At 45.5% G+C, this 12,143-nt stretch overlaps 1 protein-coding gene across 4 annotated transcripts in view; it reads left to right on the top strand.

Moving 5' to 3' along the window:
- GBF1 (golgi brefeldin A resistant guanine nucleotide exchange factor 1) overlaps nucleotides 1-12,143 on the top strand; it is a 186,810-nt gene that overhangs the window by 149,932 nt on the left and 24,735 nt on the right. For all 4 annotated transcript variants that reach the window (XM_019502493.1, XM_019502494.1, XM_019502495.1 and 1 more), the window contains exons 17-22: nucleotides 1,659-1,747; nucleotides 4,657-4,859; nucleotides 5,449-5,572; nucleotides 5,858-5,983; nucleotides 7,074-7,156; nucleotides 11,588-11,824. In XM_019502493.1, coding sequence (XP_019358038.1) covers nucleotides 1,659-1,747; nucleotides 4,657-4,859; nucleotides 5,449-5,572; nucleotides 5,858-5,983; nucleotides 7,074-7,156; nucleotides 11,588-11,824 — 862 coding nt within the window. The remainder of the gene's footprint in view (nucleotides 1-1,658; nucleotides 1,748-4,656; nucleotides 4,860-5,448; nucleotides 5,573-5,857; nucleotides 5,984-7,073; nucleotides 7,157-11,587; nucleotides 11,825-12,143) is intronic.

Here is a 12,143-nt window from a genome sequence, read left to right on the forward strand (position 1 = left end):
GGTCGGTAGGCCTGTGCAAAGTGGCTAGTATTTGCTTTGGATTGGGCCAATTTGGAGGACAGTGATTTGATTTGATGATTTGAATCACTGTCCCAATTCGATTTGGCTGAATCTGATTTGGAGATTCAACAGCATCTGAATTTCTGAATCAGCTAGGCCAGGCCCATCCCCCGCCTGCTCTCCCACCCTGGCAATGGCTGCTCTGCCCACCCCAGCTCCTGGTACTTGTTAAAAAAAAAAAAGCCCCTACTCACCATGTGCTGCTGGGCAGGGCTGGTGATCCTTGCTGCCTGCCACTGGCCCACGCTGTGTGGGGGGCTCTGCATGAGCCCCCCAATCCCACCCCCAATCTCCCAGCCCCCCCATGGGTGCCTCGCCCAGGCCAGCTCCCGCCCTTTAAGGAAAAAAAAACCTGAAAAAACCCTCAGGCTCACTGCTCCTGCTGGCGGGGGGCAAACCCCACTGCCCTTCGCTGCCCCGTACCACGTGGGGGACTCTCCATGAGCCCCCAAGCCCCAAGGCTGCTGTGTGGAGAGTGTGGGGCAGCAGGGATCCACCTGCCCTGCCCGCAGCACCCGGTGAGAACTGGGGCTTTTTTTTAAAGTACTGAGCTGGGGCAGATGGGGGCAGCCATGGGTGGGGGCTGGGGAAGTGGAGGGTGGTCGGGGGGGCCTGGCAGTACTTACTGGTAGGGCTGTGCAAAACAGCACTGTTCTGTTTTGCCTTGAGTTTTGACAGTTTGACGGAACAGTGTTTCGTATTGAATTTCATTTCAAGTTGAAACAGCTGTTCCATTCTGTTCTGTCAAAACATAAAGGCTGTTTCAACACTGTTTCGAGGTTTCTCTGGAGATGGGAAATCAACCCAGCTGGGCTGAATTTCCATCCCCAGTGCTAGATGCTGGTAGGGTGGGTGGCAGCCCAGCTGGGCTGCTTCCTGGTCTCTCCCCATGCTAGATTTTGCCAGGGGCAGGAGACAGTCCAGCTGGGCTGCTTTTCCATCCCCACTAGATTGCGCTGGGGGTGGCGTGATCTAGCATGGGGAAGGGGAAGCTGCTTAGCTGGGCTGCCTCGCCGCCCCCTACCAGATCTTGTGCTGGGGATGGGAAGTTAACCCAGCTGGACTGACTTTCCATCCCCAGCCTATGGTCACAATGTTTTGACCAGCCTCATTTTGTTTCAAGGCTATTTTGATGACTTTTGTTTCATTCCAATTTTGATGTTTTGACCTCGAAATTGGTTGAAACAGTGCTGAAACTAAATGGCTGGTGAAATTTTGCACAGCCCTACTTACCAGCTCAGAGTCAGCTGGAGCTCCCTGCTGCAACCACTAGGGACTGCCTGAATCATCGAAGCTCTCCAAATCTTTTCTGAAGATTTGGAGAGCTTTGAAGCAATTTGGACCTTTAAATTGGTCTCCTGATTCGATTTGGATTCGGAGATTCGGCCACCAAATTGGGCCGAATCTCCTTCTAATCGAATTGCCACTCGAAGCTTCACACAGCCCTACTGGTCAGGTAGTGAAATGAGGAAACATGATTATTCCACTTGAAGAGGGGGCTTTGATGGCAGGGGGTAGCATGTTACTGAGAATGTTTGTACCATGTAGTGTTGTGCAGAACAGGGTGGCTATAATGATGCTGTCACTTTCCTCCATAGCTGAGAAGAATGTCTCGAGGAAGCCTACTCGCTTTTCCTGTCTCCTGCCAAGCCCTCAAGAACTGATGGAAATTAAGACCAAAAAGAAGGTACCGGGTGTTCACATACTGTAAAAGTGTGCTTAGACATCCTTCTTCCTCCTCCCTAACTTATTTACATTTGGGCTTGCCATGATTTTTCCAGCCTTTGAATGTTCAGTTCAGAACTTTGTTGTGTATTAGCTGAGGAGTTGTTTTTTTGAAGACCAAGCTGTATCTGATAAAGGGAGGCAGTGGTTTAAGGGAGATTTACTTGACCTTCTGTTTGGCTGAGTTCTGAATTACTGGAGATGCTGGGGAAATCTCATGCCGTAACTCTTACTTCGGGGCTTATGTAGATTTAAAGTGGTGTTGTCCTTGGCTCTGAGATTCCTGGCATTCCTGGCTGGAAGAGGCCTTTGGGGAAATCACTGGATGCAGTGATACTGGAGTGGGTCAGCACATCCCATGAAGGGGAAAGTTGTCTATTACTTTTACCAAAGCTGTTGGTGAAGCTAATTCAAGAAGCCACCATTGAACATGACAATCTGGCCAATTATGTGTTTAACTTCTCCTTTTGCTTTATGGTTTGAAAATGTAGTGTTCAGGCCACAGTTACAGTAGCTAAATACCTCTGTTTTCTTGACTGTTGTTAATCCGAATTCTAGTCTGTTAGTTTTGTGCAGAGACTACAGTAGCTTCATTATTTAGTGCTGGAGGAAGACTGAATGTCTATGTAGGTGTTAGATCGGTCCAGTTGTCCAGTACCAAATACAAGATGGTATTGATAGGCTTGGTGACTGAAAACTAGAAACCAGGTGAAGCTGCTGTCTGAGAGATCCTAACAGGTAGTGGTGGGGCAAGTGGTCCTCTTTCAGAAATGTTGTCAAGTGGAGCTGTGAGGGTTCCATCATCTTCCTCTTGCTTAGTATGTATGCAAGTCAGTGAAGAGGCCTGGTGAGAGAGCATGTCCTGAGAAGTTTCAACCTGAGAGTAATTGTCTGTGTCAGGTGAAAGAGGGACAGTGAAAATAGTTCAGGAAAATCAGCCAGATTAGCTGAAAACATATTTTTGAAGCATGTATTTGCATCTTATGTTGGCAGGTTTGCTTTCAGTGGTAGCCAAAGATGGCTTTTTCCAGTTTCTAGTTAGAAGACTGGAATGTTTTTCTCTGCAGCTGACATTCCGACAGTTCATACCACTGTGTTGTTATAATACTGTGCTTTTCTGGGGATGTTTCAAATTTGCTCAGAACCAAATTGAGTTCAAAACTATTAAAGAACGTAGGTTTGCAGAATATCTTGTAAGTAGCTTGTTAAAACTGTTCTTTGTGGCCTGCAGATTTGAGTGGAATTTATGGCATTGCTTCTCACCTAGGAAGCATGAAATGGCATGGACCATGCAATAGCTCAGATCCCCATTTCTTCCCCATATAACTGTGCTGCTTCACTATTGGAAAGGGAATTGTTGGCAGCACGTTCTCTGTAAGGACCCTGCAGCTTTAGAATTTGCTCATCTCTAAGAATAATCAAATGTATTGACCTTCCCATCTTGCTGTACAGCTGTTCTTTATGGAGACTTGTGGTGTGGAAATGTTGGTTTTACTGATTAGTATTTTAGGAAGGGTGGCTCATGTCCCTTTTGCTAGGAGATATAATTGGCTGTGCATCAGAGTCAGATTTTTGCCTTTTATTTTTTTTTTTTTTTAACTCTCAAGGGTTCCTGGGGTTATAGTAGGCTTCTCTCCTCCTTTCCGCCCTTTTATTTTTTGCTCTGTTTATCCAAATACTTTTAAAATATCTTTTTGCATTAGTCCATGTAGGGATGCACTTGCCCTTCACTGCTTCTGAAGTGTGCAGACATATCACTAGATTTTTATCCTCCCTGCACCCCACATTGCAGGATCAGCCTGTTCCATTGCACACTGAGAAAGTATGCACTGGCACACTTGTAAGTGGAGAGGAAAGAGGAGGTGTGCTCTGAGCTAGTATCATGGGAGCTAGTATCATGATGGTCACAAATTTAGTTCAGAGGTCATCACTGGCAGTTTCATGGTGATGGGAACTAACAGGCAACTGACATTTATTCTGGTGCTTTAGTAAAGTTCATGTAGCTGTTTGTGCTTTTGGTTTTTTTTAACACAAATGAAACCTTCAGTTAACCCTTCCTTAGCCAAGTGCATTTACTGAACAGTAGGCATTGCATAATTTAATACCTTAAAACAAGAATCATATAAGTATAAACAGCTAAATTATCTCTTTAAAGTAAATGGCATTTTATTTTTTACTATTGTCAACCCAGTTTACCCACCTTGACCTGCTGGAGCATTTTATGGTCATGTTGCTATGGCCCACCTGCTGAATGTTTTCTGGTTCTTTTTTCCAGTAAGCTCTCACAGTGCCTTTGGCTTGTGCCTGCTTTGTAAGTGCTGAGGCTGCTTGTTGCTTCTGCTTCTGCTTCTGTTGGTAGCAAAGAGTAAGATATCTAGTAGTCCAAAAATGGGATGAAAGTGGTCCTGTCTCCTAGCTACTACTGTAGCTAAGGAGATCTGATTTCCTGCTAGACATCTGGAGTTCATCTTCCTCCTGCTCTCACTGAATAACATAACCAGGGCAGGGCTGGGTTCCCCATGGAATCTGAATTAAAATGCTGTGTAAGACATAAAGTTATTATAAAACTATTTGTGCTTATATTTGCTCTTTTTTCAGTGTCCTCTTGTGGCTAGTATATCTACAAGCAGGGGGCTGCAGGTCTAGCTCTGGATGCTAGTTCTTGCAAGATCCCACAAGGAAAACAGCTTTGTTCTGTCCTGTATTTAGTCTCATTTTCCTCAGAGTGTTTTTTGAAAGATTTTTTTTACTGTGGCTCTTGAATTCCAAAAGCAAACCTAAGTAAAAGTCGAAATGCATTTCCATAGCGAGAGGTTCTCGGTGTATAGGGCTTGTTAGCCAAATTGGTAGCCGTTAGTGTGTCTCTTTCAGCTCCTGATAACTGGCACGGAACAGTTCAACCAGAAGCCAAAGAAAGGAATACAGTTCCTGCAGGAGAAAAACCTTCTGGCTACCCCCATGGACAACAATGAGGTGGCCAAGTGGCTGCGGGAAAATCCTCGGCTGGACAAGAAAATGATTGGGGAATTTGTGAGTGACCGCAAGAACATAGACTTACTGGAGAGCTTTGTGGGGTGAGTTTTTGTTGTTGTTGTTTTGTTTTTTTACACCTGCCTTCAGTTCCTTGTATAGGGCACAAAGGTGAACTAGGTCAGGAGATTTGTGATATCTAAGGGAAATGGAAGAATAGTCCATGGGATATGACCTGCTTGGATTTCACAGTGTTATGAATGACAGAGTCAGTAGCATATAGGTCCCACTTACTGTAGAGATATATGCCTAAAACTGTGTGACAGTTGTAATCATACCCAAGTGTCCTCTAAGAGGAGAACTGTCCTTCAGGGTAGTAGTGCTGCCACAAAGGCATTCATACTGGTGAAATGAGGATCATTCCCAATCTGCACTTTCTCTTTAAACATACTGTCAAAGGCTCCGGAGATGACTACCTGCATCACCAGCTAGTATGATCACCTCCTTCCTTGTCACCATGCTGCCCAGTAAATGGGGGGCCTTTGTTTAACTGCTCCATGCTTGTAAGCATTGCTCATTCCTGTACATTCAGCCAGTCAGTAAGTCTGTGAAGTACACCAGTGTCTTGTTTGTTTTCTCCTGCCTCCTCCTTCCTGCCTTTCGGTTTCTTATTGCTTTTCACTGTTGCTGCAGGACTTTCAGTTTCCAAGGTTTAAGACTGGATGAAGCATTACGACTTTACCTAGAAGCCTTCCGGTTACCAGGAGAGGCACCTGTGATCCAGAGACTATTGGAAGCCTTCACAGAACATTGGCGGGTGTGTATGGGAAAACAGGCTCTGAAGCTGTGTTTCATTCTCTACAGTTGTCTGCCATCTCTGGCATGCCACATCACAAAGTGTGTTAGAGCTTGTGGTGTTCCTCAGACAGCAGCTGTGCATCAACTTTTCCTCTGTGTTGGGTAGGAGTTGGGATTTCTGCAGTATAACCTGGAGCTTGGTGTTCTCTTTTCAGTTTGCCCATGGATTGGTCTAATGCTAGCATGACAGTCATGAATGTGCATATTCCCAGTGGATCTGAATTGTATTTCCTTTGACTTTCAGAAATCAAATGGTTCCCCATTTGCTAATAGTGATGCCTGCTTTGCACTGGCCTATGCAGTTATTATGCTGAACACTGACCAGCACAACCATAATGTCCGCAAGCAGAATGTCCCAATGACCCTGGAGGTGAGCGTCAATTCCCAGAAGCTGTTACATTGCCTTTCTTTTCTCCATTTTTAGTAGCAACAAGAACTGTTTTCATCTTTCCAGCTTGCTCTTTCTGCTTTTCCTGTCCTTCCTCCATTTTGTCTTTCTCTTTCTTCGTCACTGTCCAGTATACCTTGGCAGTGTTTGGGGTTGAATACATACAAGAGAGAGGAAGTGTGAAGAAATTAAAGCTAAGTAGTAACGTGCAGGGTCAGGCACAAAGGTTTGAGTTACTGTTGCTCTTGTACAACTTCTTTACTACTTATATTGTCATCATAAGACCTAATGAAAGAAGCAAAATAAAATCAATTGAGTTAAGAAATGATGCTAATCCTATAAAGAGGTGGTAAGTTAGGGAGCTCAAATCATGCCTCTGACTGCTTGCAAATATTAAAAAAACATGCTTTACTGGAAGAAGCAGTGTGTTACTTTGACTGGGCTCCACAGTGTCTGTATAGATTAGGTGCTTCAGCAGGGCTTTTTGGCACTTTTATCTAAAGCTGAGTCAATTAGCTGTTAGATAAAAGTGCCAAACAAGCCCCACTTAAATGCCCAATCTATACAGATGTCAGGTGAGCTGGGTCCAACTAAGGTGCTGCCTCTTCTGGGTATATGCTGGGCTCAGCACAAGAGTGTGCTAAGTTTAAAGCAAAGTGCCGTTTGGTTTTTTTTAATGTCTGCAAGCAGCCTGTGTCCTGATATTGAATTAAGATATTTGTCACCCTGATGTCCAGTCCAGTTGCAATAAATCACTTATAACATCAATGTGATATCCCATTGTAATGTCACCTGTGACCCCTTTCACTGGCAGGTGAGCTGAAAGTTGTTGGACACTGCTATGCTACCAATAGGATTATTTAGTGCACCTTGTTATGCTACATTGATCAGCACAGAGAGAACACTGTGGTCAGAGTTTCTTGCATTTCCCAGGAAAGGCAGGCAAAATATTGATCCAGACCCAATGAGTCTGCAAACATTTGGGTTCCTAAGTTGGCAACTCCCACACAAGGTAGGTAGATCTTTTAACATATTAAGGGAATCACTTTGGTGCTAACTGCCATGTTTCTAGGAATTCCGGAAGAACCTGAAGGGGGTGAATGGAGGAAAAGACTTTGAGCAGGACATTCTGGAAGACATGTATCATGCCATCAAGTAAGTATTCAGCCCTTTCTCACCTCCTTGTACTCAGACCAAAGCAGAGTTTTTTTGTTCTGTGAGACCTTTGGAGGACAGTGCAAGACCCATTCACTGATCATATGCCAGTTTGCCTCAGACTACCTTCCAGCTCTGCCTGGGGCTGTGGTAATGAGGTCTTAAGAATGATTACTGCAAATTTGTATCTTTGGATCCTGGCCATGGTATTTTAATTCACAAAACTTAAGATAAAGTAAAAAAAAAATACATGGCTTCTATCAAAGGAATAGCAGAGTGAGTGCAGCATGTGTGAAATGTTGTAGCTGAGAAACCTCTTTCCTCTGGGTCAGCTTGAGGCTACATTAGAACATATGTAATGCCAGAGACTCCATTGGCACTCCGAGATAGCATGGCCAATCTGGGACTTGAATTCTGCTTTTGGACCCTTTCCTTTATTTTGTCAAATGAAGTAATCAGGTCTGCTATCCCTAGGGCTCTTGGCACATAGACCACTGCTTGGGGGAATTTGTGACTGTTGAGGCCCTTTTGTTCACATAACTGGCTGTGGGTGGAGAGTTTTAATAATAGCTTAGAAGTCTATCATATTCAGTAAATCCAGGCCCAGCCAGTTTGAAGTGGAGGGGGATTACAGCCTGAGGAGGCAGCTCTGATTCTTAGCTGGCTTCAATCCATAGTTGCAGGCAACAGTCTGCAAGCAGAACTGGGTTCCTAGGCTGGTGCTCCCCTTCAAGCCTCCTCTGGAAAGAGAGTCAGGTTGTCACCTGGGCTAAGCACCTAGTTCCTCCAGAGACAGCTCTAGTTTCCATCACTAATTCTTCCCTAATGGTATTCTCAGTACTTCAGATGGGGTTCTGACAATCTAGTCAGCACTTTTGTTCTATAGTGCCTCTATCCAAACCATCCCCTCCCCCTCTGATAAAATGGATCACCTAATGTGGTCAGTCCATAGCCTAGTCTTGTGTCTGTGCCAAGATACCTTGCCTCTTATTTACAAATGTGCTATCAGCACCACAGTTAAGTCTATGGGCAAATGTACCTTATAACCAGGGATCCTAGATTTCTCTGATTAAAAACCTAAAATTCTCTGATTAAAAAGATCCAAAATTATCTGATTTAAGCCCCTGAACTCTGTGTTTTTCCACAATTAAAATGAAACACCACTATATGTGTGTGTGTGTGTGTGTGTGTGTGTGTGTGTGTGTGTATATAGGTATCAGTTGAACACAATGTTTTATTGATATATTTACAATTTTAAAGCTATTTGGAAGCCTACCAGTGCCACAATCATTATAATAAAATAAATTCTAAATACCTATATATTCTGGGATTTAATTTTGGTTTTTTTAATCATGGAAAATCAGAGCTCCCCATGCCCCCTTTGCTCACCAGGACATGGGTCCAGCTGTGGCTGTCCCCCTTGCTGCTTTGTGGTGCTGAGCAGCCCTGATATACTGGTGCTCTGCCCCTGCCATTGCCCCTCACTCCCAACCTGCAGCCCCTCCTTCCCTGCCGGTGCCCCTCCACCCCAGGCCCCAGCCCCCCCAGTGTGTGGGGAAGTGGGGGAGGTATGTGGGGAAGGGGGATGTAGGGCAGGGTTTGTGTGTGTGGGACAGGGGTATATGGGCATAGGCAACACCATAGGTGATGCACTGGGGGAGAATGAGTGGGCATGTGCCCTTCCCACAATTTCTGCACCCACCACAGGGCACAGGGCTGCAGCCTGGCTAGACTGGAACTAGGCAGCAGCCCCCTCTGTGGCCTAGCAGGCGGGACCCGCCACAGGAGGGCAGAGTGGAGCGGGGAAGCTTGGTGCCGCATCCACTGCCTGCCAGCGCATGGCAGGGGCATAACTCCGCGCCATGGTGGCGGTGCCTCATCTTGGCTGCCATGATGGCCCTGTGCTCCCAGTGGGGGCAGTGGCAGCACTGAACCTCCCCACCCTGCTTCACCCTCCCACTGGGTCTCACTCACTGGGCCATGGAGGCAGCTCCTGCCTGGTGCCAGTCTGGCCAGGCTGCAGCCCCATGCCCTGCTATGGGTACAGAAATCTTTGGGTGCACATGCCCCTCCAGTGCATCACCTGTGGACCCGACCCCTCCCCAGCTTCCCTGATATTCACCCCAGGAACAAGCTGCCCGTGGCTCTGTTCTGCTCCCTAGCCAGGGCCCTGTAGCTGCACATTCCTTCCTGGTCTGGCCCCAGCATCACCTCAGCTGCACAGTGCCCTCAGCCCCAGCTGCCAACCCTGCCTCACTCCTTCCCTGATCATGCTGCTGCAGCTACCTCAATCTTTCCATAAATTGTGACCCCCTACATGTTACCTATGCTTCCCTCTGCTTCTCCACGTTACCTATGCCCCCACCAGAGACTTACCTGCAGGGAGCTGCAGGAACTGCTCTTCACCACACTGCCTGGCTATATTGCTGGCCACTTAAATGTATGTGTGCATGCATGCACGTGACGCCCTTGTGTAACAGCATTCACACTCCAAAACTCCAGCTCCACACCCCCACCAAAGCAGTTAGGGAGTGTGAATACTGTTACAATGGGATTGTTAAATCTGCATGGTCCTATAGTGATACAGATGAGCTAAATCCCAGTATCTTTAAAACAGCTGGATTCAGGGTTAAAGTTGTAAGGGATTGGTTCTCTCTTAAGGCTACTACATGCAGCTATGACAACTGCAGTGTAAACAGTTTATACCAGTATCATTTGATATTGAGGCAGTTGTTTATATATGCTTGTACTCTGAGGCCCAGGTGTCAAACTTGTTTGGCCCTGTGGGGACCAGTCTGCAGATTGGATCAGGCCCACTGACCCCCTCCTCTTCCCCTCCCTGCTCAGCGTACCTCATCTGGCGGGCACTCCATCCAAGCTAGCAGTTCCGAGACTGTTTGCAGGCACCACATGCAATGCACTACATGCACCGTGGGTCCAAGACCAGCTGGAGTGGGTACAGTATGCAGCAAGCACCAGGTGCTGCCCAGGCCAGCTGGGGCAGATACTGCATGCAGGGTGGCTGTCGCTCTGATCAGAATGTGCTGCATGTGGTACCTGTTCCAGCCTCTCTGGGATCCATGCTGCATGCAGCATGGGTCCCAGATTGCCAGATCAGGCATGCTGGGAAAGAACAAGGGGGGAGGGGAGTGGGGTACTTGGGCCCAATCCAGACCGTGGACTGGCCCTGCATCATGGGTGTGTACCATGCCCCAGGTGGGTCTGATCAGACCGAGGGGCAGCACTGAGGGCTGGATAGTGGGGCTCTGTATATTTGACACCCCTGCTATAAATTTTGTGGCATTTCTTGCCTTTAAAACCGGTATTCAAATTCTGTCACATACAGTGAATGTCACATGGCCTCTTGAAAATCACAGCACTTATTCTAGGTACACAAGCTAAATTACTGAGAATTTTGAAGTAAAATTCAGTAGTTCATTTGTCTTAAAGCACTCTTTTTTTTATTAGTTTTAAGAAGTATATCATTTGGTATCAAACCTTTGTGCCCTGAATAATCTCAGTCAGCCCTAATCTTTTCAAGCTTTCCATGCATTTGAAACCTAGGGAAATTATGGTTTATGCGTAGGCCATTTTAATAGTTTTTAAGTGGTCCTTTTTTGTTGGTGATCTTTACCTGCTGAAGAATAAATTTTTACATATAAAAAATATTCTTCAGAGGACTCCACAAAGACCTGTCTACTTTCAAAATGACTTCCCTCCTCTAATCCCAAAAGGACTATGGCCATAGTTTGTCTTCAGTTAGGTAGTCCCCATTCTCAAAAGGACCATCTTCCATTGTTCTCCATTTAACTTTTAATTTGGGATTGCAGATTTATATCAATACACTTGTTGTGATTGTATGATTACTCCATAATCTCATTACAGGGTTGAAGAAGAGTTTTGAATGCCTTAACTTGTTCAGATATCTTAAATTAAATCCAAAAATTCAAAATTGGGGTTAAAAAGGGTTGGTCTTTGTGTACTTACATTATCTGTAATATTTTTACCCTAGATTACTTGCATCTCATCTCAGTTGTGCTAGGGTATTCATTTAGTGTTGTGCTTGGGAATGCTTGAACTATCTGAGTGAAAGATGAACAGGGTTTTATAGGGAAAAGGAGGCTGCTTTGTGTTGTTCCTTATTGTACACAGGCCAAAATTCCAATCTGGTGACAGCAGTATGCCCTACATTCCCCTTGTGTATGGTTGCATATGGTTTCTTTGCTACCTGAACTATGCTGTTATATAGCATCACTGAGCACTGTTAACAGATGTTGTGTTCCACCTCCAAGGTGGGGGGCATTCATTTCAGTAGCTAACCAAGTGTCCCCACTGTGTGTGCTTAGGGACCCTTATAATGAAAGGCCTTATATAAATGTTAGGTTTGGCGTAGAATGAAAAATCTAACCTTTCCATCTCTATCCCTGTTAGAAATGATGAGATAGTGATGCCAGATGAGCAGACAGGCCTGGTGAAGGAAAACTACGTATGGAATGTGTTATTGCATCGTGGTGCCACTGAGGAAGGCATCTTCCTACACGTGCTTACTGGCAGCTATGATCACGATCTCTTCACCATGACCTGGGGCCCCACCATTGCAGCCCTTTCTTATGTTTTTGACAAGAGCTTAGAGGAAACAATCATCCAGAAGGCTATCTTTGGCTTCAGGTAACTCTCCCCACTCCCACAGAGGGCTGCTTCGGTTTCAGTCCATGTGTAAACCATCTTTGTTTTGGCTACTCTCTTGTCTTGGAGGAAAGTATGGCTGTTGCCTTTCCTGGAAAATTAGAGGAGTTTTGCTCTCAACCTGCTCTTCCATATTGCTGGCTGATGTTTTTTCTTTGGGCTTACCTTGATTTAGTCCTCTGTTGGTACCACTGAATGAATTTGTGGCTCGTCTGCAATGTTACAATACGTTCAAGTGCTTAAGCGTAGTTTAAATTTAGGTCTGGTTTATACTCCGCTTTTTCATTTTTTTTTTTTTTTT

This window comes from Gavialis gangeticus, unplaced genomic scaffold (genome assembly GCF_001723915.1).
Source record: "Gavialis gangeticus isolate Ggan-Ray unplaced genomic scaffold, GavGan_comp1, whole genome shotgun sequence".
NCBI lineage: Eukaryota > Metazoa > Chordata > Crocodylia > Gavialidae > Gavialis > Gavialis gangeticus.